Source organism: Phocoena phocoena, chromosome 11 (assembly GCF_963924675.1).
Source record: "Phocoena phocoena chromosome 11, mPhoPho1.1, whole genome shotgun sequence".
Taxonomy (NCBI): Eukaryota; Metazoa; Chordata; class Mammalia; order Artiodactyla; family Phocoenidae; genus Phocoena; species Phocoena phocoena.
In genome coordinates this window covers 100,185,484-100,212,529 of record NC_089229.1, presented here as the reverse complement: position 1 = coordinate 100,212,529, position 27,046 = coordinate 100,185,484, and the positions used below count along the sequence as shown (strand labels likewise).

At 39.6% G+C, this 27,046-nt stretch overlaps 1 protein-coding gene across 3 annotated transcripts in view; it reads right to left on the bottom strand.

The window, feature by feature from the left end:
* The window catches only part of ERC1 (ELKS/RAB6-interacting/CAST family member 1), a 357,838-nt gene that overhangs the window by 265,392 nt on the left and 65,400 nt on the right, over positions 1–27,046 (bottom strand). For all 3 annotated transcript variants that reach the window (XM_065886875.1, XM_065886877.1, XM_065886878.1), the window contains 2 exons: positions 24,452–24,619; positions 11,015–11,182 (listed from right to left, as the gene is read on the bottom strand). In XM_065886875.1, the coding sequence (XP_065742947.1) occupies positions 11,015–11,182; positions 24,452–24,619 (336 nt within the window). The remainder of the gene's footprint in view (positions 1–11,014; positions 11,183–24,451; positions 24,620–27,046) is intronic.

Sequence of the window (27,046 nt, the reverse complement as noted above, 5' to 3'; positions counted from 1 at the left end):
GGAACTGTACTGTACAGCACAGGGAACGCTCGATACTCTGTAATAACCGAAATGGGAAAAGAACTTGAAGAAGAATAGTTACATGTAAATGTATAACTGAATCACTTTGCTGTACACCTGAAACTAACACAACATTGTAAGTCAACTATACTCCAATATAAAATAAAAGTTTTTAAAAAATAAAAAATAAATTAGACCTGCAAACAAACTGGGATTACCAAAAAAACAAACAAACAAACAAAAAACCTACAGACAACAAAAGGAGGTCTAAGAATTGTTTGGATAACCATATCAATCTGAGAGTTTTCTTACAATATACCACAAAAGTCTTTTCTGGGCCTTTTCTGATAAAATGTCTGCAACATTTTATCACCTACATGGATGTATAAAGAATATATTCATGGGCATCCCTGGTGGCACAGTGGTTAAGAATCCACCTGCTAATGCAGGGGACACGGGTTTGAGCCCTGGTCCGGGAAGATCCCACATGCCGCGGAGCAACTAAGCCTGTGCGCCACAACTACTGAGCCTGCGCTCCAGAGCCCACGAGCCACAACTACTGAGCCCGCGCTCTACAGCCTGCGAGCCACAACTACTGAACCCGCATGCTGCAACAACTAAAGCCCGCATGCCACAACTACTGAAGCCCATGCGCCTAGAGCCCGTGCTCCACAACAAGAGAAGCCACCGCAATGAGAAGCCTGTGCACCGCAACAAAGAGTAGCCCCCGCTCGCCGCAACTAGAGAAAGCCCGCACACAGCAACAAAGACCCAACACAGCCAAAAATAAATAAATAAATTTACTTTTTTTAAAAAAAGAATATATTCATAAGGGTTGAAGGCATAAAACTGAAGGAGATAAACAGACTAAATAAATCAAGTTTCAAAAGATTCTCAAAGATTAGAATCATTGGCTGAATTTAGCAAAGTAAAGTGTAATAAGAATAAACAATATTAACACCTATTAATATATGCATGGTATATAACACTTCATGGGTTCCAAGGTGCTTTTATACACATTACATCCTTTAACAACCCCCCCAAAGTAACTATTATACCCTGTCTACAGATGAGGAAACTGAGGGTTAGTGAGTTTTCCCAATACCACATTTCAGGGAGGGCCAAGAACAGAACATTAAGCACCTTCTAATCATCTCTCTTGCAACTAGATTCAAAAATCCAAAGAGTACAAGTATGGAGGAAAAAGGAGTGTAGAAAAACAACTGCCATCAGAAAAATTAACCAGGGCAATAAGAACAATGGGAGGAACAGCAATATTTCACTGAGGAAAATAAGATTTGGGGGCTGTCAAATATAGGCTCCCAATATCTAAAAAACCACCCCGCTGAAGGAGGGTTACACTTGTTCAGTACGGCCCAAGTTAACCTTAACCAGCAAATACAGTAAGTAGCCAAATTCTGGTTCAAGGAAAGAGGGTCAAAACTGTCGAAGCCATCCATTCACCTTAATTGGACATATCTGACCATAAGCTGAATAAATCCATTTGCCAGACTTTGTAGGAACTTTTAATCAAACGAACAGCTGGGCTTTATCAAATGAGACTCTACATCTGCACCAGACATTGTTTCAAAATACACAAATAAACTTCTAGAGAAAGGCGGTTCTAATTTCACAATTATAAAATTAGGAATAAATTTAAAGTAAAACATAGGAAAAATTCTTTCTCAATGAAGATAGATATGTAGGTACAGAGAAGGTATTTTCTAGGCATTTTTATTATTCATATTCAAACAAAAGGAAACATATAAAGTATATAATAAGCACCCATGTACCAGCAATGCAAATTAAACAGAAGTAAATCTGCCTCCAGGGGCTTCCCTGGTGGCGCAGTGGTTGAGAGTCCGCCTGCTGATGCAGGGGACACGGGTTCGTGCCCCGGTCCGGGAAGATCCCACATGCCGCGGAGCGGCTGGGCCCGTGAGCCATGGACGCTGAGCCTGCGCGTCCGGAGCCGCAAAAAAAAAAAAAAAAAATCTGCCTCCAGGTATTTTAAATATATTTCAAATATAAATATACACCTATATGTTATGAAGTATGTTAAATTACACACAAACGCATTACCCATCGTAAGAATGAGAATTACCTAAAGATACTCATATATTCTTCCTTATCCCAACCCTCTTCCCTTCCCTACCTCCAGAAGAAATAACTTTGCTGAATTTTTATCCTAAATATTCCCTTGCCCTAAAACGAAAAGAATAATATATTCCACTGTGTGACTATACCACAACTTACTAACTCAATCATTCTGTCAATAAACATATGCAAAGTGCTTCCTCAGTTCTGTTTTGGTTTTTTCCTTAATCCAAACAAGGTTACTATGAGCGTTCTTACATACATCCTGGAGTTCATCTAAAGTATATGTATCTGGCAGGGTACCCTTATGTTTAGTAAGCGCTTTCCAAAATAGTTGTACCTATTTAAAAACCCAACAGCACTGTGTGAGAAATTCAGTTGTCATATTTACCAACACCTGATACTGTGAGACTTAATCTCTGCCAACACAGCTTACAACAGTAAGTATAAAATGGTTTCTTAATCTGGTCTTATTTTACATTCCACTGATTACAGTGAGGGTACGTAACTTTTCATATTTATCTGCCATGTGTATTTCCTCTTATATAAGTTTTATTAACACATACACAGGTTGTACAAAAACACGCATCCTGACCTAAGATACGGGTGCATGCATAAACACCAAAGCAAGCGTTTATTTCTGGGAGAGAATGGAGGGGAATACTCTCAAGAAAAGACATGCCAAAGAACTCTGACTCTGTTTGAAATTTTACTTCCCAAGATGAGTAATTACTATTACTTATTATGTTATTCTCTATGCTTTTTGAATCTCACAAATAATTAAATTATAAAATGTAAAAAGATAATATAAATGCATGGTCAACAAGCAAGCACCCAGCGGACTTCCCTGGCTGTCCAGTGGTTAAGATTATGCTTTCCAATGCAGGAGGTACAGGTTCAATCCCTGGTCAGGGAGCTAAAATCCCACATGCCTCACGGCCAAAAAACCAAAACATCAAACAGAAGCAATACTGTAACAAATTCAATAAAGACTTTAAAAATGGTCCACGTCAAAAAAAAAAAATCTTAAATAAAAAGGTACACTTAAAAAAAAAAAACAAACAAGCAAGCACCCAGGACCACTCTTGAAAAAGTGTTCAAAGGAGTTCTTGGGGAACCAAGAACTAAATGAAATGTAAACCTTGGGAACAGGTAAGCCATGGTGCTACAAACAGTGGTAAACACTAAATTCACTTAAACACAGAAATAAAGGCTAAACAATCTGAGCCACGATTACAGAAAAGACTTTTTCCCCCTCAAAAACCAACACAATGTAAATATGAAAAGTATTGTGGACTCAGCAAAAGACAACAAAGCTTACCAACAAAAACCAGGAAGGGGGGTTATAAACAAACTAAGTATTTTTCATAAAAAGCAGTCAAAGAAACAGAGGCAGATAAACGGAACAGACCAGAAACAGGCCCACATTTAGCATTTCAAATCAGGAGGAAAAAGGTAGATTATTTAATAAATATTATAACGATGACTGGCCACATATAAGAAGAAAAAGCTGAATCATTAAAGCCAATATATAAATTTTATAAAACAATTTTTAGGTATAAAGAAAAAAGAAACTTTAAATGTACCAGAAGAAAGCATGCGTGAATTACTTAAAAACCTTGGTGGGCATAAGGACTTTCTGAGCATGACTGAAAACTGAGAGAACACAGAGGAAAGGACGACTAAATTTGACACATAAATTCTAAAACAAATATCATAAAGGAAGTAAAAAAGAAAATGACAAACAAGAAAATATATTTGTAAAACATGAGGAAAGAGGCCAATGCACTTACTAGGGAACCCCTATAAATCAATAAGGGAAAAAAATAAACCATCTAATAGAAAAATGTAGAAATGACATGAATATGTAGCTTCAAAACGAAGAAAACCCTATGAAAAAATGCTCAACATGCACTCAAATTTAAATAAATACTAAGCAAGAAAGTAGATATTTTTGGAACTTCCCTAGTGGCACAGTGTTTAAGAATCCACCTGCCAATGCAGGAGACACGGGTTCGAGCCCTGTTCTGGGAAGATCCCACATGCCGCAGAGCAACTAAGCCTGTATGCCACAACAACTGAGCCTGCGCTCTAGAGCCCACAAGCCACAACTACTGAGGCTGCGCGCCTAGAGCCTGTGCTCCGCAACAAGAGAAGCCACCGCAATGAGAAGCCTGTGCACCGCAACGAAGAGTAGTCCCTGCTCGCTGCAACTAGAGAAAACCCACGCGTTGCAACTAGAGAAAACCCACGCACAGCAACAAAGACCCAACGCAGCCATAAATAAATAAATAAATAAGTAAATGGGGGGGCGGGGAGAGAGAGAGAGGAAGGAAGGAAGGAAGGAAGGAAGGAAGAAAGGAAGAGAGGGAGGGAGGGAGGGAGGGAAGGAGGGGGGAAGGAGGAAGGAAGGAAGGAAGAAAGAAGATATTTTTAAATTATCTACCAGGTCAGCGGAAATTTTTAAAGGTTTGGCAACAAACGTCTGATGAAGCTGTGCAGAAACTCATCTTAATATATAAAAGCACAAGCTTTTTAGAGAACTGGGCATCCATCAATTTTTTTAGATGCATACAATATCAATTCATGAATGAGGTATGTTTACGTCATTAACTGTTATGCTACTATAACAAATATATAAACAAGAAAAAAAACCTATAAATATCTACTTATACAGCTATAGGACATCAGTTAATTACGGTGCAAGTGAGACACCAAAAACCATGCAGACGTTAAAAACAATGAGATAAAGCTACGTATAAAAAGACACAAAAATATGTTTATTTTTAAAGGAATAAAAAAGTATGATCCCACTTGTCTGTTTTAAAAAAGGTGTGTAATATACGTATGCCTATATATGCACAGATATTTTATAGAAGAGTATACAAATAATTATTAACAAGTTACATCTCTAAGGAGCTGCACTGAGAGGGTCAAAGGATGAGAAAAGATAAGTTCATTTCATATGTTTTTGTACTTCTTGAATTTTTTTTTTTACTTTGAACATATATTACTTTCATAACTTAAAACTAGCTAATTTTTTAATCCACATTGTCATTTCTTAGTGTCTTTTCTTTAACTGAGGTATAACTGACATGTAACATTGTGTAGTTTCAGGTGTACAACATAATGATTCAGTATTTGTATATACTGCAAAATATCACCACAATTAAGTCTAGTTAACATCTGTTACCATATATCGTTATGAAATTTCTTTTCCTGTGGTGAGAACTTCTGAGATCTACTCTCTTAGCCACTTTCAAACATGCAGTACAGTACTGTTAACTATATTTAGTCACCATGCCATATGTAACATCACCAGGACCTATTTATTTTATAACTGCAAGTTTGCACCCTTTGACCCCCTTCTTAGTGCATTAAAATCTAGATTTTAAAACAGTTGAGTACATTTACTCAATATTTCAAATATTTCAAAACGAATATATTTCAAATATACTAGTGATTCTACATTATGCATAAAAATTAGACAAAAAAAGTTTCAGAGGCTAAACTTTTACAATGATTGTACAACTCTCTCCCCCAAAGTATACTTCAGAATTATTTTTTCTATTAAAAAAATAATTGTGGGCACACTAGAAGTTAGTAGCAAAGTTACAGCAACAATCTACAGTGGGAATAACCCAGGGATTTACAGCAAGCCAAAACATTAATACACATTGACCAAGAAAAAAAAAATACTCAAGTGTATAACAAGTTTTGCAAAGCTAATGTGTTTCAAAGTTCCCAATTAAAAAGCAATATAGGGACTTCCCTGGTGGTCCACTGGTTAAGAATCCACCTTCCAGTGCAGGGTACACGGGTTCAATCCCTGGTCAGGGGAATAAGATCCCACGTGCCAGGGGGCAACTAAGCCCATGCACCTCAACTAGAGAGCCCGTGTGCTGCAAACTACAGAGCCCATGTGCTCTGGAGCCCATGCGCCACAACTAGAGAGAGAAAACCCACATGCCACAACTAGAGGGAAGCCCGCGCGCCGCAACGAAAAGCTTGTGCGCACGACAAAAGGTCCCCTATGCTGCAACTAAGACCTGCCGCAGTCAAAAACAAACGAACAAACAAAAAGCAATATAGGGGAAGTTTCTACAAGCGAAACATAGTCTAACCATATATCCAGCCATCATGCTCCTAGGTATTTACCCAAATGAGTTAAAAACTTGTGCCCACACAAAAACCTGTATGTGAATGTTTATAGCAGCTTTATTCATAATTGATAAAAATTGGAAGCAACCAAGATGTCCTTCTGCAGGTAATTACATAAACAAACTGTAGTACATCAGACAACAGAATATTATTCAGCGATAAAAAGAAATGAGTTATCAAGCCATGAAATGAAATGGAGGAATTTTAAATGCATATAGTAAGTAAAAGAAACAAATCCTGGAAAGGGTGCATACTCTATGATTCCAAATACATGACATTCTGGAAAAGGCAAAACTATAACCAGTAAAAACATCCGTGGTAGCGAGCTGGGAGAGAGGTGAACAGGTAGAACACAGAGATCTTTAGGGCAGTGACAATACTCTGTATGACTCTGTAATGGTGGATCCATGTCATTATACATTCGGCAAAACCCACAGAACTGTACAAGACAAAGAGTGAAACCTACTGTAAGCTACAGACTTTAGTTAATAACAATGTACCAATATCGGTTCATCAATTTTAACAAATGCACCACACCAATGCAAGATGTTAATAACGGGAAACTGTGCGCAGGGAATAAATGGGAAAATGCCCTAAAAATAAAGCCTGTTAATTTAAGAAGAAGAAGAAGAAAGCAATAGAGGGCATCTCAAAGGCATAGGGAAGGGAAGAGCCCAGCGGAAGGTGCTCGGCTGGGGGTTGTAGTTAACGTGGGACAAAACCAGGTGACAAGCAAGGAGGAAGGGGGAAGGGCCGCACCACAGCACACAGAGCGCTCGTGTGGCCAGGGAGGGCTGCTGGTCCCATGCTCCTCTTGGGGAACTCACAGCGAGCCATTTGTTTGTGTTCTCCACACTCACGCATTCTTCAAGTCTTGGTAACTGGAACATTTCTCTCTCCCGGCTCAGAAACGATCAGTGGAAAAGGAACCAAAACAAGTACCTCATTATGTGTCAAGATTAACCTGGGAAAACTGTGGGCTGTTGACTGAACTGCTTCTCTTAATCGGCTGGTGCTCTAGCTTTAAAAGTTCCCAGGAGACAACCTGAAATCCAGAATCTTCTCAGAACAGAAAAGAGAGGGGGAAATTCTGAATACATCATCAAACAGTAAGAGCCTCAAGCCTTTGGAAAGAGCCCAAAGGCCAAAAGCAAGACCTGTAGAGCTCTGTCCACACTGGTGGGTAACCTGATGGTTATCTAACAAATTCAGCATGTGTCTACCAGAGTTCCAGAAGAGTGAGAACCTTGAGATTCGTCTGAGTTAGAACAACCTTTGATTACAGCTGAGTCACCTCCGTGTTCTTAATACAAGTAAGACCTGGGGTCTTTTCACTGTGTCTATTCATGTGATATATGTCGCCCTCCAGTGTGAAATGGAAGGATGCCCTTGTTCTGTGGGGAAGACAACTGTGGAAGAAGGAGCTATGAGTACGGAGAGAGCCACCTAGAATGCCCCCTCCAAACCCGTCAGCAGAAGGCCTCTTCCTGGGGGCCTCTAAGAGATCCTGAATGCTGCAGAAACCCCAGAGGCTTGGGATCTGGGACCTTCCAGGAACTCAAGATCTCTCTTGCTGAGGTCCTTTCCATCATCACATGGACCAAAGTCTTCACCAAAGCCTTTGTGCTTCTCACTGTCTTCCTTACCAGGAAGCTCCACATGCCAACCAACTATCTCACTGGCTCCCTGGCCAAGACCAATCTTCTCGGCTTTCATCTTGGTCATAGCCATCTGCATCACATATACCATCACCCACACCTGGAACTTTGGCCAAATCCTATGTGACATCTGGCTGTCCTTTGGAATCACGTGCTGTGTGCATCTCTGCATCACTGCTGTGGACGGGTACTGGCCATCACCAACATCCTGTAGTTCAATGAACGCCAGATACGCGGCCTCCACAGTCACCATCGTCTGGGCCATTTCATCTCCATCCTGTCGCTCTTCTCCCAGATCTCCTACATGATCTACTCCACAGATGGTGCCTTCTACATCCTGTCCGTGTGGCTCATCACCTTTCACACGGCCTCCTGAAGCCACCATATCACCACAGCCCAGCTCATCAGAGTTCACTCTACTCCCTCAACCCCCAGTCTCGCACTCAGCCAGCTCCCCTCTGTCAACCACCCGAAAATCAAGCTTTTGCTCATAGAATCCTGGAGCAAGAGGATGTCTGCACCTCAAGAAAGGAAAGCCGTAATACAAATAATTATAGCTCTCTTGAGAACCTTTAACTGCCTCTAAACTTACTGTGTCTTTTTGTTTATTTTATGTGGATCCAAAAATTAAAGTTATTTCTATTTTATCAGCAAACAATGGTCCAGGAAACACATCACGAACATTGAGTCTAATGATGTTAGTACAGTAACTTCTACAACAAAATAAGCAGGCAGAACATAAAGGCTCTAAGCACTGAAAATGACAGTTCTAGAGGCATTATCTTAAAAGAAGCAGTAATAATCTAAACCAGTTTTGAAAGTAACTGTGCTACCTATTTGATAACTGTTTTAAGACAAATCAAAGTCTATAACATGACAAATTAGTGAGGCAGCTAGTGTACTAAAAAGAGCACAATTACCGGCCCTCTAGAGCCTACTCCACTGGCCCTCCACAGCGAAAGGCAAAGAGACTAGACAAAGCATAATACATGTTATATTTGTATGATGCCCTGTAGTGTCACAAAGCTTGAACACATACTACTGTCTAATCCTCCCAACAGGGAAGTTGTTGTCATGGGAAAAGCTGCATTTTGGAATAAGACCAACCTTGTGACAAAACCTGAAGCTACCACTTTTTTAGCTAAACAGATTTGTACAAATTTGAACCTCCCTTATTATGTAATATGTCTGGGACTTTGTTGGTTTGGGGCTTGTTTTTGTTTTGGGGGCAGGAAAGGGGAGCATGCGAGAACGGATACCAAGGTGTAAAAGTGTTTTATTAGTGAGTACTGAAATAACTTAATGGATTGGGACTAACACTTTTCTATTTCCTTTAAGAAATGGGAGAAGATAGTTCAGAGTATATTTTGTGAAAATTCTGTTTTAGCTGTATCTCTAAGCATGTATACCATACGTTGATACAGATTAATGTAAAATATATTTCTTATTATGTGTCATGGCCTAAAAATTTAGCCACTGATTATAACAGAGCAATCAAGATCTAAAATCCACTAGCAGAAAGTTGCAAGGATTAAACAAGATTACAGATATAAAGTGGTAACATAAGTGCTGCCACTCTATTTTTACAAACTATGATTATTCCAGGATGATGAGGTGCTATTTCTAACTTCAAACCCCTGTTCACAATTATGAAAAACTTTTTTTAATGTTTATCTAGTTAAAAATAAGATGTGCATTACTTTCAACCAACCTTTGGGTTCTAACCAATGTACTTGTGACTTGGCAAAATCCACCAACATTACAAATGCATATCCTTTCACCCAGCAATTCTACTTTAAGTAATTTACCTAGAAATATACTTCACTTATGAATGAACTAAACATGCACATTTTTAAAATGCAGCATCATTTTACATAACAGCAGAAACTTTAAGCAGACTGTCCACCAGTGGAAACCTTGTAATAAACCATAGCACATCCGCACAGTGCTGTTGGTAACAATGAAGAAGCCCCAGAAGAAGTTTCAAAATACATTAATGGGAAAAAAAGGAAAGCAAAGGGAAATAAAGGAATGGTAACACCTGTGTTTAGAGAAACATTTTTGCTTTATATGGATTGTGCATAAAATGTTCATGGAAGAACACAGAAAGAGGTAAACAGAAAAAAAGAGAATATGTATCTGCCTGTGTAAACTGTGTATGTAAACTGTGCCTGGAAGCGTATACAAGAAACCGGTAAGGGGAAGTGAGCAGTGGGGGGTAAGGTGAGAAGAACACATGTATAAAAATGTAAAACAAAGTAGCATCCACTAATAAGATACTACAGTCACTTATCTAGAGTGATCAAATTTTTATGTTTACTCATTGAAAGCAAATGAAAACCAAATTAATAGAGGACAACTATTGAACATGGTCCTCTATACACAAAAGAAAAGCTGAATTTGAGGTTTAGAGAAGAGAGTTTTATTCCTGGGCTATTGTTAGAGGTTAAAAATAAACTGGGACAATGTCAAATATTTCTGATCTATCCCCTCAGTGGAGAAGAACAATAAATACCAGTGTCTATATAACTATTATCTCAAAGGTACCCTTTAATTTAGCTAAAAGGGGGAGGGGAAGACAATTATTAGTACTTTCCTTATTTATTACAGCGTTAGCCTCTTTCCAGTTATGATTAAGGTAAAATAGGAAAGAAAGTCTTCCTTTCCTTGACGTATGTAGATTAGATGTCATTATAGTAGCATGTGTTTCTATTCAAAATTGCAGTCTTGCGAGAATCCCGGCCCACGTGCTACACTAATTCATGGCCCTACAGCTGCCGTACGAGACAGAAGATTCGGAGAGGCAGAAGAACGCCCATGCGAATACTCTGGCAATTCACAAGGCACTCTTCAGAGACAGCAGCATGGAAAATACTACTGAAGATGCCAAACAGTGTTTACTTCGAAAGTTTAAAAACTGAACGTACAGAACAGTTTCCACAATCTACCTCCTGCAGCAATGGTTTCAATTACAACCTGCGAAAATATAAACAGAGGAACGAGAGAGAGGCTCTGACAGCACTTAGGCACAACTCAGTGGCAGGAGCGAGGACGTGGGTCTGATGCGGGGCCCTGGGCTCACAACACCTGCACCTCACCTTCTTCTGAAGGACATTAACTTTCCGCTCCTTCACATCCAGCATGTCCTTGAGGTCATGGATCTCTCCAGCTTGTGTCCCCTTCTCCTCAGCCATGTCCTGGATTTGTTTTGTCTTCTTATTCAGCATGGTTTCCTTCTCTTCCAAACGCAACCGCAGAGCGTCCACCTGATATAACATTTTTACAGATGATTAATTGAAAAGGGACGTAATTCCTTCCAAACAGATGAGTACAGTCGCCTAAATGATACTTTATAGTAAACTTTCATTAGAATCAAATAAAATACCACTCTAAATACAACCGTGACTATTTAGAAATGAAACCCTAAAATTTTGTGAGCACTGCCGTAATAAAATAAAATGTACATCCGTTAAATTAAGGTGTAATCAAAATAAATAGATCTGAATAACGGGGACAAAATTGGAGAATTTATATAAAGGGGTTGAGCTTTGCTACTTCTATAAAAGTGGTATAATCTATTATGTTTCTCAAATTTTAGAATCATATGGAGGATTTAAACAGAATGCCAGGCCAAGCCACGAGTTTCTAATTTGGCAGGGCTGGGGCTCAAGAATCAGTATTTCTAACAAGTTCCCAAGTGATGCTACACTACTTTAGAAAATCCAAAATTAGAAAGAAAACCGTAAGCGTCACCAAACATGACACCTGCTGTATCAGAGAATACAATCTAGCTGCAGCTGACAATCCCATAATGCACTTAGAGATCTGTAAGGCAAAGCAAGGTCTACTTTCAGATGTCAAGACTAGTCAGCTAAAGCTTGGTATCCAGGTACCTTTATCACCAAAGTTTAATACCATCCATTAGATATAACTTTAAAATAATCAGAAATCTAATATAAGTACTTATTTTTTCTTCCACTTTTGAGATATATCTGACATACAGCACTGTGTAAGTTTAAAGTGTACAGCATAATTTGACTTCCATGCATCATGAAGTGATTATCACAGTAAGTTTTGTGAACATCCATTGTCTCATACAGATACAAAATTAAAGAAATAGAAAACAACCTTTTCCTCGTGAGGAGAACTCTTAGAATTTTCTCCCTTAATGACTTTCACATACAACACACAGCTGTGCTTATTATCTTTATCCTGTTGTGCACCGCACCCCTAGTACTTTTTTTTTTTTTTTTTTTTGGTGCGGTATGCGGGCCTCTCGCTGCTGTGGCCTCTCCCGTCGTGGAGCACAGGCTCCGGACGTGCAGGCTCAGCGGCCACGGCTCACGGGCCTGGCCGCTCCGTGGCACGTGGGATCCTCCCGGACCGGGGCACGAACCCATGTCCCCTGCATTGGCAGGTGGACTCTCAACCACTGCGCCACCAGGGAAGCCCCCTAGTACTTATTTACGTGATATCTGGACGTTTGTACCTTTTGACTGTCTTCATCCAATCTCCCCTCCCCTGATTCCTCACCTCTGGTAACCACATATCTGGTCTCTTGTTCTGAGTCTGTTTGTTTTTCAAGTATAACTGACCTACAGCCCTATGTTACTTCCTGAAACACAGCAGTGTAAGTTGATGTTACTATACATCTCAAAAAGTCTATTACAATACGTCACCACACAATAATATTCCACAGTTACTGACTGTATTCCCCACACTGTACATTCCATCCCCTTGACTCATTTATTTTGTAGCTGTAAGTCTGTCCCTCTTAATCTCCCTCACCTATTTCTTTCCTCTCCCCATCCTCCTCTCCTCTGGCAACTACCTGTTTGTTCTCTATACCTATAATTCTGTTTCAGTTTTGCTATGTTTGTTCATTTGCTTTTGTAGATCCCACATATATGCAAAATCACACAGTATTTGGCTTTCTCTGTCTGGCTTACTTCACTTAGTACAATGTCCTCAAGGCCCATCCATGTTGTCACAAACAGCAGGATTTCCTTCTTTCTCATGGCTGAATAATAATATACACATACACAGACAACATCATCTTTATCCATTCATCCACTGATGGACACTTACGTTGCTTCCATATCTTGGTTCATTAATGCTGTAATGAACATAGGGGTGTATGTATCTCTTATAATTAGTGGTTTTGTTTTCTTCAGATAAATACCCCAGAGTGAACTGCTGGATCATACAGCAGTTCTACTTTTAATTTTTTGAGGAATCTCCATAGTGTTTTCCATAGTGGCTGCACCAACTTACATTCCTACCAACAGTGCACAAGGATTCCCTTTTCTCCACAGACCACAGACTCACCAACACTTGTTATTTGTGGTCTTTTGGATAATAGCCACTCTGACAGGTGTGAGGTGATATCTCATTGTAGTTTTGATTTGCATTTCCCTGATGATTAGTGACGTTGAGCATCTTTTCATGTGCCTGTTGGCCATCTGTATGTCTTCTTTGGAAAAATGTCTACTCAGATCCTCTGCCCATTCTTTAATCAAGTTTTTTTTTTTTTTATGTTGAATTGTATGAGTTCTTTGTATGTTTTGGATGTTAACCCCTTATTGAATATATTATCTGCAAATATCTCCTCCAATTCAGTAGGTAGTCTTTTTGTTTTGTTAATAGTTTCCTTTGCTGTGCAAAAACTTTGTAGTTTGATGTGGTCCCACTTGTTTAGTTTTGCCTGTTTCCCTTGCCTGAGGAGACATATCCAAAAAAAATTACTAAGACTGATGTTGAAGAGGGTACTGCCTATATTTTCTTCTAGAAGTTTTATGGTTTCAGGTCTCACATTTAAGTCTTTAATCCATTTTGGTTTTTCGGTTATTTTTTTAAATTAATTTATTTATTTTTGACTGCATTGGGTCTTCGTTGCTGCACATGGGCTTTCTCTAGCTGCGGCGAGTGAGGGCTACTCTTTGTTGTGGTGTGCGGGTTTCTTATTGTGATAGCTTCTCTTGTTGTGGAGCACACACTCTAGGCACACAGGCTTCAGCAGTTGTGGTGCACGGGCTTAGTTGCTCTGTGGCATGTGGGATCTTCCTGGACCAGGGCTCAAACCCGTGTCCCCTGCATTGACAGGTGGATTCTTAACCACTGTGCCACCAAGAAAGTCCTTTTAATCCATTTTGAACTTGTTTTTGTGCATGGTGTGAGAGAGCAGTCCAGTTTCATTATTTTTCACGTAGCCGCCCAGTTTTCCCAACACCGTTTGTTGAAGAAGCTGTCTTTTCCCCACTGTATATTCTTGGCCCTTTGTCATAGATTAATTGCCCATATAAATGTGGATGCGTTTCTGGGCTCTCTATTATATGCCATTGATCCATGTATCCATTTTTGTGCCAGTACCATACTGTTTTGATTACTGTAGCTTTATAATATAGTTTGAAATCAGGGAGCATGATATCTCCAGCTTTGTTCTTTTCTCAAGACTGTTTGGCTATTTAGGGCCTTCTGCATTTCCATACAAACTTTAGAATTATTCTAGTTCTATAAAGAATGCCATTGGCATTTTGTACTTATTTTAAAATCTATTCACAGCAAATTTCACTAAACATACTCACACACCAAATTCTTTTGTTTTTTTTGCTTTCCCACTAAGGATTTATAATTCAGCAAATAGTTACACATTTGATTACAGAAAAACAGGGAGGTGGGTTTCTTTCTGTTCAACAAAAATATAACATGAGTCACACATGCAAGCCACTTATGAAATTTTTAATTTTCTAGCAGCCACATTAAAAAGTGATAAAGGAAGAGGTAAAATTAATTTTAATAATATATTTTATTTAATCTAATATATATACACATTATTGTCATTTCAAACCTATAGTCTATATAAAAAAACTATTAATAAGCTATTTTACATTTGTTTCGTACTAAGTCTTCAAAGCCCAATGCATACTGTAATTGACACTTGTGTCACACCTCAATTTGGACTTGCCATGTTTCAAGTGCTCAACAGCCACGTGTGGCTGGTGGCTACCACACTGACAGCGCACACCTAAGATAACAAGTATGTTTCTACAGAATATCTTTAATCTTGAACTTGTACTATATTATTTTTCCTGTCTGAATGTAGAATAACCCACAAAGAAAAAATAGGTCGGACTTCCCTGGTGGCACAGTGGTTAAGAATCCGCCTGCCAATGCACGGGACATGGGCTCGAGCCCTGGTCCAGGAAATTCCCACATGCCGCAGAGCAACTAAGCCCGTGTGCCACAACTACTGAGCCTGCGCTCTAGAGCCCGCAAGCCACAGCTACTGAGCCCGTGTGCCACAACTACTGAAGCCTGTGTGCCTAGAGCCCATGGTCCGCAACGAGAAGCCACTGCAATAAGAAGCCTGCGTACCGCAACAAAGTAGCCCCCGCTCGCCACAACTAGAGAAAGCCCACGTGCAGCAACGAAGACCCAACACAGCCCAACAATTAATTAATTAATTATTTTTAAAAATAGGTAATAGTATTGTGCCAATAGGTATTGGTATTCTCACAGAGAGAATACCAAAACATCAGGAAATATTATTATATTATATCATGACTGTATTATTACATCAATAACATACTGAAACTATATTATATCAAAACAGTAAGGCGTCTGAGAGCCAGTACTGTATGTCTAGTGGCACTTACTGCTCACTAAGTATTGTGGGAAATTTCCTAGGAGACCAGTCTCATTTGGGACTGATATAGATAAGCCATCATGTACTTACAAATTACGTTGGACCATGCTGGAGAGGAAAAACATGTAAATAAACAACATTTCATTCTGCTAAACTGTATTTCTCTCAACCACTTCAATGCCACCAGTCTCACCAAGCCAGAAATTGGGGAAGCCGTCTTTTCAGGTCCCATTTATAATTCGTCAGCACAAGTTCCACTGCCCCCTCAATAAACACTCTTGCACCTCTAATTTTCCTCTATTCTACTTTAATTAATGATACAGGGTAAACCTTATTATGTTCTGGAAAGGTCCACCTAAGAACTTTCAAACTCTGAAAATCTTATTTCTGAAACACGGTTCTTTCCTTTCGTCTATGCCCACTAAATCTACTCTTTGTCCAAAGTATAACCTCTGATCTATCATCCCTAACTTTTTGTTATTAACCTCCATTCTGGTTTTGTTTGTTTTTCTCCCAGCCTGAACAATCATTTCAAATACAGCCTCACATCATCTTTTTTTTTTCCAGTCATGTTTATTTTTACAAACCTTTACTTCTGTATTAAACAGTTTTCTTCATTCTACCCTCAGACTTCTGACCCTTCCTGCACATGGTCCTGTATATGCTTGCCAACCACATACACAGTATATCAAAAGTCCTCAGAATTCTATTCTCAAGCATCGTATTTCCTTCCCTTGTATTTTCCCTGTGGGAAATTTCAATTTCCCATGGTAACCGGCAAAACTGGTACTCTGAGAGGAAAGCAGACCCAAGATCTCAAAGCTAAAAATAAGTGATAGAGCATGGATTTAAGATTAAATGGTCTGTCTTCAGACCCTAAGCTCTTAACCACTAATTCTGTAAGATTTCATATATGTAAAATTCTACAAAATGCAAACTAATTTCAGTAACAGAAAGCAGACCAAGGGTTGCCTGGATATGAGGGAGGAAGTGGGGAGGAGTGAAGAATATCAGGGAGAGGCAGAAGACAGGGGTTACAAAGAGGTACAAGAAAACTCTGGGGACAGTGTTCTTTATCTTGACTGTGCCATTGGTTTCAGAGGTGTGTGTCAAAACTTACCAAATTGTACATTTTGAATATATGCAGTTTATTTGATGTCAATAAATTTGATTTTTTTAAGTAAGCAAAATTAGAAAGCACGGTATTAGAACAGGAATAAACCAACAGACGTTTGCCACAGAAATGCGAGCCCAGACACACACACTCACACCATTTAGTGACCCATACACATATAGACAGAGGTGACACTGTAATCAGTGAGGAAAGGACAGAGTATCTGATAAACCGTTTTTAGACAACTGGCTACCCATACTGAGGGAGGGGGGAAGAACCCTGACTCATATCATACACAAAAATGAATTCTAGATGAATTAAAGCTTTATATATAAAAAGCAAATCTTTAAAACTTTTAGAGAGAAAGATACTTTTTACGTATCTTTTAAGACAGGGCAGCATGGAAGGATTTTTTTTTTTTTTTTAAGACCCAGAAAGGATACATCATAAAGAAAAAATACTGGTAAGGCCAACTACGTTAAAATTAAAAACGCCTACACGCCATTTACCATATTAAAATGTTTTAGTATTTTACCTATATTTTAAGTGCCTGAAATGGTTCTTAGTAAAAATACTACTAAGGAAAATAGAGGCATATTTATACTAGTTTTTTTATTTTTTTATTTTATTTATTTTTATTTTTGGCTGTGTTGGGTCTTCGCTGCTGTGCACGGGCTTTCTCTAGTTACGGCGAGCAGGGGCTACTCCTCGTTGCAGTGTGCGGGCTTTTCATTGTAGTGGCTTCTCTTGTTGCGGAGCATGGGCTCCAGGCGCACGGGATTCAGCAGTTTTGGCACGCAGGCTCAGGAGCTGTGGCTCGCGAGCTCTAGAGAGCAGGCTCAGTAGTTGTGGCTCACGGACTCTGTTGCTCCACGGCATGTGGGATCTTCCTGGACCAGGGATCGAAGCCATGTCCCCTGTATCGGCAGGCAGATTCTTAACCACTGCGCCACCAGGGAAGTCCCTACACTAGCTTTTTAAAATGTTGATATTTTGTCAACTGGTCAAAATTAAATATGACGCTATACTGAACTTCAATTTTCAAAATGTATAACCATTTACAATCACTCCAAAAAAATTAAATACCTAGGTGTAAATCTAACAAAACATGTATAGGCTCTGTATGCTGAAAATTACAAACGGCTAATGAAAGCAACTGAAGAAGATCTAAATGAGTTCTTCCCATGAATAGTATATGAAATGGAAACTTGACATGTGTAAAGATAGCCAATCTACTTAAATTTTTCCTCAAAGATGAGGAAAAGGAAAAGATTACTCAGCAGTGACAAAAACGAAAGTATTTTACTGACAAACAGTAGAACTGCAATAAGCCAAGCCCAGCGAATCCAAAAGATGTTACATCACAAATTTCCAGCTTGGGTGCCTGAATTCAGCACTAGAGAGCTCAGAGCAAGAATTAAAATCCAATGCAGAACAAAGATGGAATACATGATCACCACTGAGTTCTCCAATGGTCCTTTCTAAAGTGCAAGGTGACAAAATTCCTTAAGTTACCCACAGTTTTCCTTCATCTACGTATTAAAATCAGAAACACTCCACTATGCAAAGGAGGGAAAAAGGTCCAGAAGGGAAATGTCAGAACAGACTGAATATTTATTCAACAGGGAGAAGGGAACTGCCACCACAGAGCGAAGATGCTTGTGAATAGGAAATTCAACGACCAGGCTGTCGAGATGCCAGAAGAACTCACTGACCCTTATCCACCTGGCGTTTGTTGAGGCTCAGCTCCAGCCCGCCTACATGGCTACTAGTCCCATCTGACAGTAACAGATGTGGTTCCTATTAGTGAACCCATTACGGGGCATCCATCAGTCAGGGCGAGTCAAGAGGGAGCTCCTTGAACCCTCTGACCCGCTGCACAGTTAAAGAGGTCAAAGTCTTAGAAAGTACACATGCCAGAAATCTAAAAATAAATAAATCTCATGCCAAGTCATTTCTACCTAATTCCTACATTCTAATTTGTATTCTGCATACTATATATTCCACCTCTAATATGTATTCTATATATTCCAATAACCACAAGCAAAAAAAACAAAGCAACTCACCTTAAAAACATTTTACCCAATACCCCTGAAATACACTATTAAATTCTTATTGCAGAAGTCAAAAGCCCAGACATTTAAACCTGTAGGTAAGCAGGAAAGCGTCCCTCATCGCTTCTAAATGTTTCTCATTCTGATGGGACCAATGTCTCAGGGTAATAACTGTGAGGCCTCATATTTGTTGCTTCCTTACCAAAAGTACCCAGATGCCCCAGCTGCACTTTTACGTTAGATCCCTGACTCTGCTAAGCGACCTGGAAACGGGCCTGCACTAACCACTCATAAATACCCGCATGCCGATTTGAGGGGATGTCAGGTATGAGACCCACAAGAATTGGTGACTGAAAAAGGTAAAGAATAAAAACTCTTGTTATAAACATACAAACCTTTGGTGTTATTGCAGTGGGAAATGCAGGTGTTGACACTAAAAATATTTCATATCACAAATATTAGCCACAGAAACTACCCAAGCCCACAGCCTAATTACTAAGTGATCTTTTCTTTTTTTATATAAATTTATTTATTATTTATTTTTGGCTGCATCGGGTCTTTGCTGCTGCGTGGCTTTCTCTAGCTGCGTCAAGCGTCAAGCGGGGGCTACTCTTCGTTGTGCAGCTTGGGCTCTAGGCGCGCAGGCTTCAGTACTTGTGGCTCGCGGGCTCTAGAGCACAGGCTCAGTAGTTGTGGCGCATGGGCTGAGTTGCTCCACGGCATGCGGGATCTTCCCGGACCAGGGCTCGAACCCATGTCCCCCGCATTGGCAGGCGGATTCTTAACCACTGTGCCACCAGGGAAGCCCTACTAAGTGATCTTTTCAATTCAAATCACCTGTGTACACTTTTTCTTGGTCTGCTTTTTCATGCAATGCAGAATTTAAATGGGCTGGTCTGGAGATCTGAGATAAAAATAACCACAAAAACCACTTTGCTACTACTAGATTAACTGCTCTGAATTCTACACTGATCTTTTGGTTTGGTGTGAACTAAATTCAGAGTATAATTTTGCATGAGGTCCGTATTTTGCAAACCACAAAACACGTATTCAGGAAAACCCCTCAGAGACTAGTAGGACACACAGTCATCACCCTAACACCATTCTTGGCAGGAGGAATAAGACTTTGTTTATTCACATCAACTGAGCTGGAGGCACAGCATCTAACCAGCTTGCCAAGCACCAAGGTCTGTGGCAAACAGGTTATGCCAACTTCAACAAAATCAGAAGGTTTTTCCTCCACAAGACTTTCTCTACCAATGGACACGAACAGAAAAATGGCTACATTGCTGTTTTGGCCTTTTACTTCTGATCACAAAAGTATTAGTTATCTCAACCCACCTTAACCTTCTTTTGTTTTACATCAATAAACAGATCTACCTAAGAGCACACTAGCACTAGTAACTGCATGCCAGTAACAATGGCATGTTTCCTATAATTCCTCTTTTGCAATTATATGACTCACTGCCTTTCTAACTCTCTGACCACACCTTTTCAGTTTTCTTCACTGGATCCTCTGGCATTTCCCCCTCTTTACATCTCACTCTATACAACCTTCCTCTGCAGAAACCAATTCATCCCTAAGGCTTTAGCCACTACCCCCATAATGACAGCTTCCGAATATTTATTCCTAGCCTGTTCCTAGCCCCAACCAGTTCTAAAAACCTGATATTCTAACAAAAGTTTCTGCTTTCACTGAATATTTAGTTTAGAATGAGCTTTTTTTAAAAAAATCTTTTCTTTTAAAGGACCTTTAAAGATCACCTAATGTGGTCAAACATAAATGTAAGTTAAGTATGAGTACTGTCTACTATATTATTTTCTGCATTTTTCCTGTATTTCATAAATTTTTTTTAAAGTTTATGTATTTATTTATTTGGCTGTGTTGGGTCTTCGTTGCTGCGTGCGGGCTTTTTTTAGTTGTGGCGAGGTGGGGTTACTCTTAGTTGCGGTACGCGGGCTTCTCATTGCGGTGGCTTCTCTTGTTGCACAGCACGGGCTCTAGGCGCACGGGCTTCAGTAGTTGTGGCACGTGGGCTCAGCAGCTGTGGCTCACAGGCTCTAGAGCACAGGCTCAACAGTTGTGGCGCATGGGTTTAGTTGCTCTGTGGCATGTGGGATCTTCCTAGACCAGGGCTCGAACCCGTGTCCCCTGATTCGGCAGGCGGATTCTTAACCACTGTGCCACCAGGGAAGTCCCCATAAATTTTTTAAAATTTAAATAATCTAACCAAAAACAAAAGAAAAATTAAATAATCTAAACTACTCCTAATTTTAAAGCTGAGGAAATCAAAGCCAAATCTTGATCTTGCCCGAGATCACTAAGTGTAATTTCCTATCGCCACATCTCCCACTGTTCCCACCTAGGAAGGAGGACGAACGAAGGGCGCTGGGTCATGAGACCGAGAGTGCACACAAGCAGACCTTTTTAAAAGGCTATTTCGACAAACTGCACTGAGTTCTGTTTGACATTCCAACAAAAGGTTGAAGAGCTCAGAGAAACTTGCAAAAGACCACAGGCAGAGATGTGCCATTCAACAGTGCACAGTTTATCTGTACAAAGGTGGGGGGGGGGCTACAAAGTTATCATCTAAAAAAACCAGTGACGATATTTTAAACCCATTGATATTTAATATTCACCTCCAAATTCAGATAAGAACTTCATAACTAAAAAATCTATCCTAGCCACATTAAACATCTATTCTAACCTTAGGAAGTTGGTATTATTATTATTCTCAGTGACAGATGAGAAAATGGAGGATTACAGAGGTAAAATAACTCATCCAAGGTCACATGACTAATAAATGTAGAAGGCTATTTCAAGCCTAGGTCTGACTCCAAAGCCCATGCTTTGACCACAGTGCTACTAAATCCAGACCACCTCTGTGAAGGTCAACAGATTAAAGGAAATGTTCATAAAACAGGAGCAATTCCACAGATACTATATACTGTACACTGCCCAACACAAAAGGACCTCATACCATGGACCCTGAACAGGGAAAAAAAACAGGGCTTTTCCCACATCCCGTTTTTCCTTGAAGAATTTTAAAATTAAAAAAACAACAAACTCCTGAATCCATGTTCTTTTTCATATGTGCTTAATTTAGTGATTTGAGAGCTGGATGAAAGTCTAGGGTAGCTTCAGAGAGGAGGATGAGATCACTTAAGAGCAATCATAGGGGGCTTCCCTGGTGGCGCAGTGGTTAAGAATCCGCCTGCCAATGCAGTGGACACATGATCAAGCCCTGGTCCGGGAAGTTCCCACACGCCGCGGAGCAACTAAGCCCGTGTGCCACAACTACTGAGCCTGCATTCTAGAGCCTGCGAGCCACAACTAATGAGCCCACGTGCCACAACTACTGAAGCCTGCGCGCCTAGAGCCCGTGCTCCACAACAAGAGAAGCCACTGCAGTGGGAAGCCCGTGCACCACAACAAAGAGTAGCCCCCGCTCGCCGCCAACTAGAGAAAGCCCACGCGCAGCAACGAAGACCTAATGCAGCCAAAAATAAATAAATAAAATAAATAATTTTATCTTTTTTAAAAAAGAGCAATTTTAGGAACAGAAATATAGCAATTATAGAAAAAGGTGAGAACATTCAAAGAGCTGGTTCAAACTGTCTTTTATGGGATCCAACAGGAGAAAGCTGCTTTGGAAAAAGTGAGCCTTGTCAAGTGTCACCAGAGTAATTTAAGAAAAAAAAGCAAATCCTGATAAACAGGCATATAACATTCATATAATCACCCCAAATTCAAAAGGAAGTTAGCTTTTCTACTGTTATCTTTTAGAATGAGACCCTTATATTGGAGCAGTTGTCCTAATAACTTACAAGGGTAATTACTGAAACTCAGTTAGTCCTAAAAACAAATATAAAAACCACCCAAGAATGACCACAAATACAGTCTTTGTTCTCTATGGTACAAGAAACCAATCACAAGCCCATCTGTGTGAGACCTAGCTAATAAGAACACTATTTCAGAGGGTGGTACAAAGAGAAGGATGGGTTGCCAAGGGGAAGAAGTCATCTATTAGACTGTGACAAGCTTTGAAGTGTTTGCATTATCATTAACCAACTGCCTGGTCCCCTGGTTCCCACACCTGCCACCTCCATCCAAAACTATCACAGCAGCAAACTTGGCAACAGGCTCACCTCCAAAACACTGGTGCCCTCTTTTGACCCTTTTGTAGTACTGCATGCATACCAGGCATTGATGTGAAAAACTCTAATAAAGCCACAAATTAATAAATTTGCAGGTTAACGTTTTTCAGATAATTCTATATTTGCAATTCCCTGAATAAACCTTAATTTAGCTTGATAAAAATATTAAATAGCAGACCGTCTACATAAAATTTATGCCAATGAAAAGAAAAGCAACAAGAATCTCTTACCATTTTAACAGTTTACATATATTAGCTGAGAGTATTACAAGAATTAGAATGATGCCAATAACTGACAAAGACCTTACTATGTGCCAGGCACTAGGAGTAGAGAAATTAGTTTAATGCTAACAACCTAATGAGGCAGGAACTCCTCTTCATCTTACAGATGTAAAACGAGGCACAATGAACTTAAGTAATGTGCCCAGGACCCTGCACCTGGTAGCAAGTGGTAAAACTGAAGTTCACACTCAGTAACTGTGAGGCCAGAGCCAGAGCCTTATTTATCCCAAAAGAGCCCTCTGAGGTATCACGATAAAATGAAACGTGATCAAAATAGAAAAAGTATAATTCGTAAGGAAAATTATAAATACATCATCCAAATCTCTCATTTTCAACAAAATCCCAAACTGTAAAAAAATAAAATACTATATGAAACATTTTGGTCATTTTCCCATTCCTGCTCGCGTGAAGATTCTGAACTTCTGGGTCTGAGATGTTTCATGCATTCTTTTTACTACCCATTCCTTTTCTCATTACACTATGCCTTTATTTATCTATTATCTTGTTCTTTAAAAGAAAAGAAAAAGTTAATCCATACTATATGCTTTATTTTTCTTCTAGACAGCAGAACGGCTTACCTATTCCTACCTAAATTCTCTATTCCACTGAGATCTTTAGAAAATATTTTCCTTAAGACAGCAAATCCAAATAGCATCATCAATTCCTTCTCATTGCAAATATGATAGATTCTCATCTGTCTGGAATTATTTAGTGTGTTCCTACCTCTAATCAAGGCTGGCAGACTAGATAACCCTCTAATATTTCTAAAAACGCTAACTTTATTTTCAAACAGGACATGAAGGCACGTGTCTAATAACCTGCAGTTCAAAACAAGATTTATCTCAAACATTTCTAGATTCCACAGTTTGCTTACTCAAAGCTATTCATAATACCAAAACTTAAGGACACTTAATAACCCAACACCGGCTGACCAAGCTCACTCCCATTCACGACTGAAAGATTTACCACGGGTGAGGACAAATGCTTTTACAACTACCTTTTCATTTCATATCATTAGTTTAAAGTCTACTTAGAAGCACAGACTTAGTCAAAGTCGGAAGTATCAAAAACATATATTAACTGCACTGGTTTAATTTGTTACATACAAGAACAATAGAAACAAGATGGCTATAGTTTAGTACTATAACTGACCACATCGCTAAAGAAGCCATCATAATATTATTCATAACTCCCGTATCTCAACACAACGAGAAGTGCACAGGTAATACACAAGGAAAGGTGCCAAGGAATGGGCTCCGTGCAAATCCCACAACTCCTTTTACCTCGGTCTGCAGGATGGCAGCCCTCTGCTCCTTAGCAGTCAAGGACTCCTTCAGCACTTCAATGTGTTGCTTGCTGTCTGAGAACTGGTTGGTGAGTGTTTCTAGCTTTGTCTGTAGGGCTAGTAGTTCTGTGTCCTTTCTGGACAGCTCCTGCTTCACCTGACCAATCTAGAGAAGAAGAAAAAGCAGTATAAGGAAAAAAGAAATAAAACCACCACCTCTGATCCGGGTCTGTGACAGATCCACGTCAAGATACACAGCATTAACTTTATGACAGGACACAATTCATCTTTTTGCATCATCTAATCTTAGCTGACCACCCCCCCCAAAAAAAACAAAGCTTATTCAACTAATAGCAAAATTTCCAGTTTTCATTTATTGTCTCCCCTAAACTTTTGAAATCCGTTAGAAAAGGAGTGGAAGAAGAAAAATCCCAATTCACTTAGATGACTATGAGACAGCAGTAAGCATCTGAACATGACTAAAGCAGTTTTCATCTTATTAAGTCGTAAGAAACTTCAACTCATACAGCAGGATTAGTGTAGATGGAACACAGAAAGAAAAAAGAAACTTCCTACTATTGCCATTTAAACTCAAAAGCTGCACATTTATTTTTTCATTGTTAATTTTTCATTCTCAAATGAAAGTGTACATAAAGTCCTTCTTAAAAAGCCACTTTAGTGTTATAAGGCATTATAAACATGTGCTTTCTAAAAATTATGTAATTTTGAGGAGTTACGGGTACTGACCTAAAAAAAAGATTCCACCTACAAAGTTATATTACCTACAACATGTCATATCAACTAAATGGATAAAAGTATATAACCTAAATAAAGAACGCATCAAATCTCATTCTGTAAGAATCTACACGTGTAATCAAATTTGAATTACTCTGACAGAGCAATCCATCAATCGATAGGTGCCACTCACTCGCCCATAAATTTTTCTCATCTTAACTTAGAAAACATTTAACATCAAACGTCTCCTTTATATTTCTACTGTTTCTAAGAATTTTTACTCTTTTATTCTTCTTTTTTTTTGCGGTACGCGGGCCTCTCACTGTTGTGGCCTCTCCCGTTGCGGAGCACAGGCTCCGGACGCGCAGGCTCAGCGGCCATGGCTCACGGGCCCAGCCACTCCGCGGCATGTGGGATCTTCCCGGATCGGGGCACGGACCCGTGTCCCCTGCATCAGCAGGCGGACTCTCAACCACTGCACCACCAGGGAAGCCCTTACTCTTTTATTCTAAATGTAAGCCAAATTAACAGAAATCGTATCTGTTTTTACATTATATCTACTGCCTAAGCAAGGTAGCTAGCTATACACTAAAATATAGACTCTTGGAAGTATAAATTTGACAAGAAGTCAGTAATCTCAGTATCACTGAGGAAACAAAAAATACTTTTTAAAAAGCTGAATGTATCTAAAGTATTTTGACTGTAATAATCTTAGGAGAGTCATGGACATATACACACTAACAAACGTAGTAAGGTAGATAGCTGGGGGGAAGCAGCCGCAAGGCACAGGGATATTAGCTCGGTGCTTTGTGACCGAGGGTGGGATGGGGAGAGTGGGAGGGAGGGAGACGCAAGAGGGAAGACATATGGGAACATATGTATATGTATAGCTGATTCACTTTGTTATAAAGCAGAAACTAACACACCATTGTAAAGCAATTATACCCCAATAAAGATGTTTAAAAAAATAATAATAATAATCTTAGGCATAAGGGACAAAGTTTTTGTGAATAATTTCCCATGAGAAAGTATGAAATAAATTTTACTGTAATTAAAATTACTTTTAAGGAGCACTAAAAATAAACTTATAATTTACTGCTCTGTTTCAGCAGGAAGATAAGCATTTTTCTCATATGCATGAAATCTCTACTTACAAATATAATATTCATTCAACAAACATTTCTGTGTGCTCACTGTATGCAAAATACTTGCAGCTGGAAAGGACATCAGTGGAAGACAGCTGTCAACAGCAGCTACTTCCATCCTGTAACACAGATACGTACCCAGGAGCTGCCACATACTGTAACGGTGTAGCATCTTTCATGACATTCCTTTACCAACGTCCCACCCCTAACAAACAGAAGGCACTAAAAACGCACTTGTGGTATGAATAAATAGTCAGGGGAAACGTTCAAAATGTTCTCACCTCATCAGCTAAAGAACTATGGCTTAAAGATTACTCAAATTTCCAGCTACCTCTGGACCATGTGATCAAAAATAACTACAAAATCTCACTTTCCTCATCATCTGCATTACTAAATAATCCTCAAATAATGCTATACTGACCATAAAGACTGAGAAAACGAAGAAAATATCCTAAACAGAAGAGTTTAGAGGCACAAATTTTCCTTAAAAGTTAGGAGCATAGGGCTTCCCTGGTGGCACAGTGGTTGAGAGTCCGCCTGCCGATGCAGTGGACGTGGGTCCGTGCCCCGGTCCGGGAAGATCCCACAGGCCACGGAGCGGCTGGGCCCGTGAGCCATGGCTGCTGAGCCTGCGCGTCCGGAGCCTGTGCCCCACAATGGGAGAGGCCACAACAGTGAGAGGCCTGCCTAACGCAAAAAAAAAAAAAAAAAAA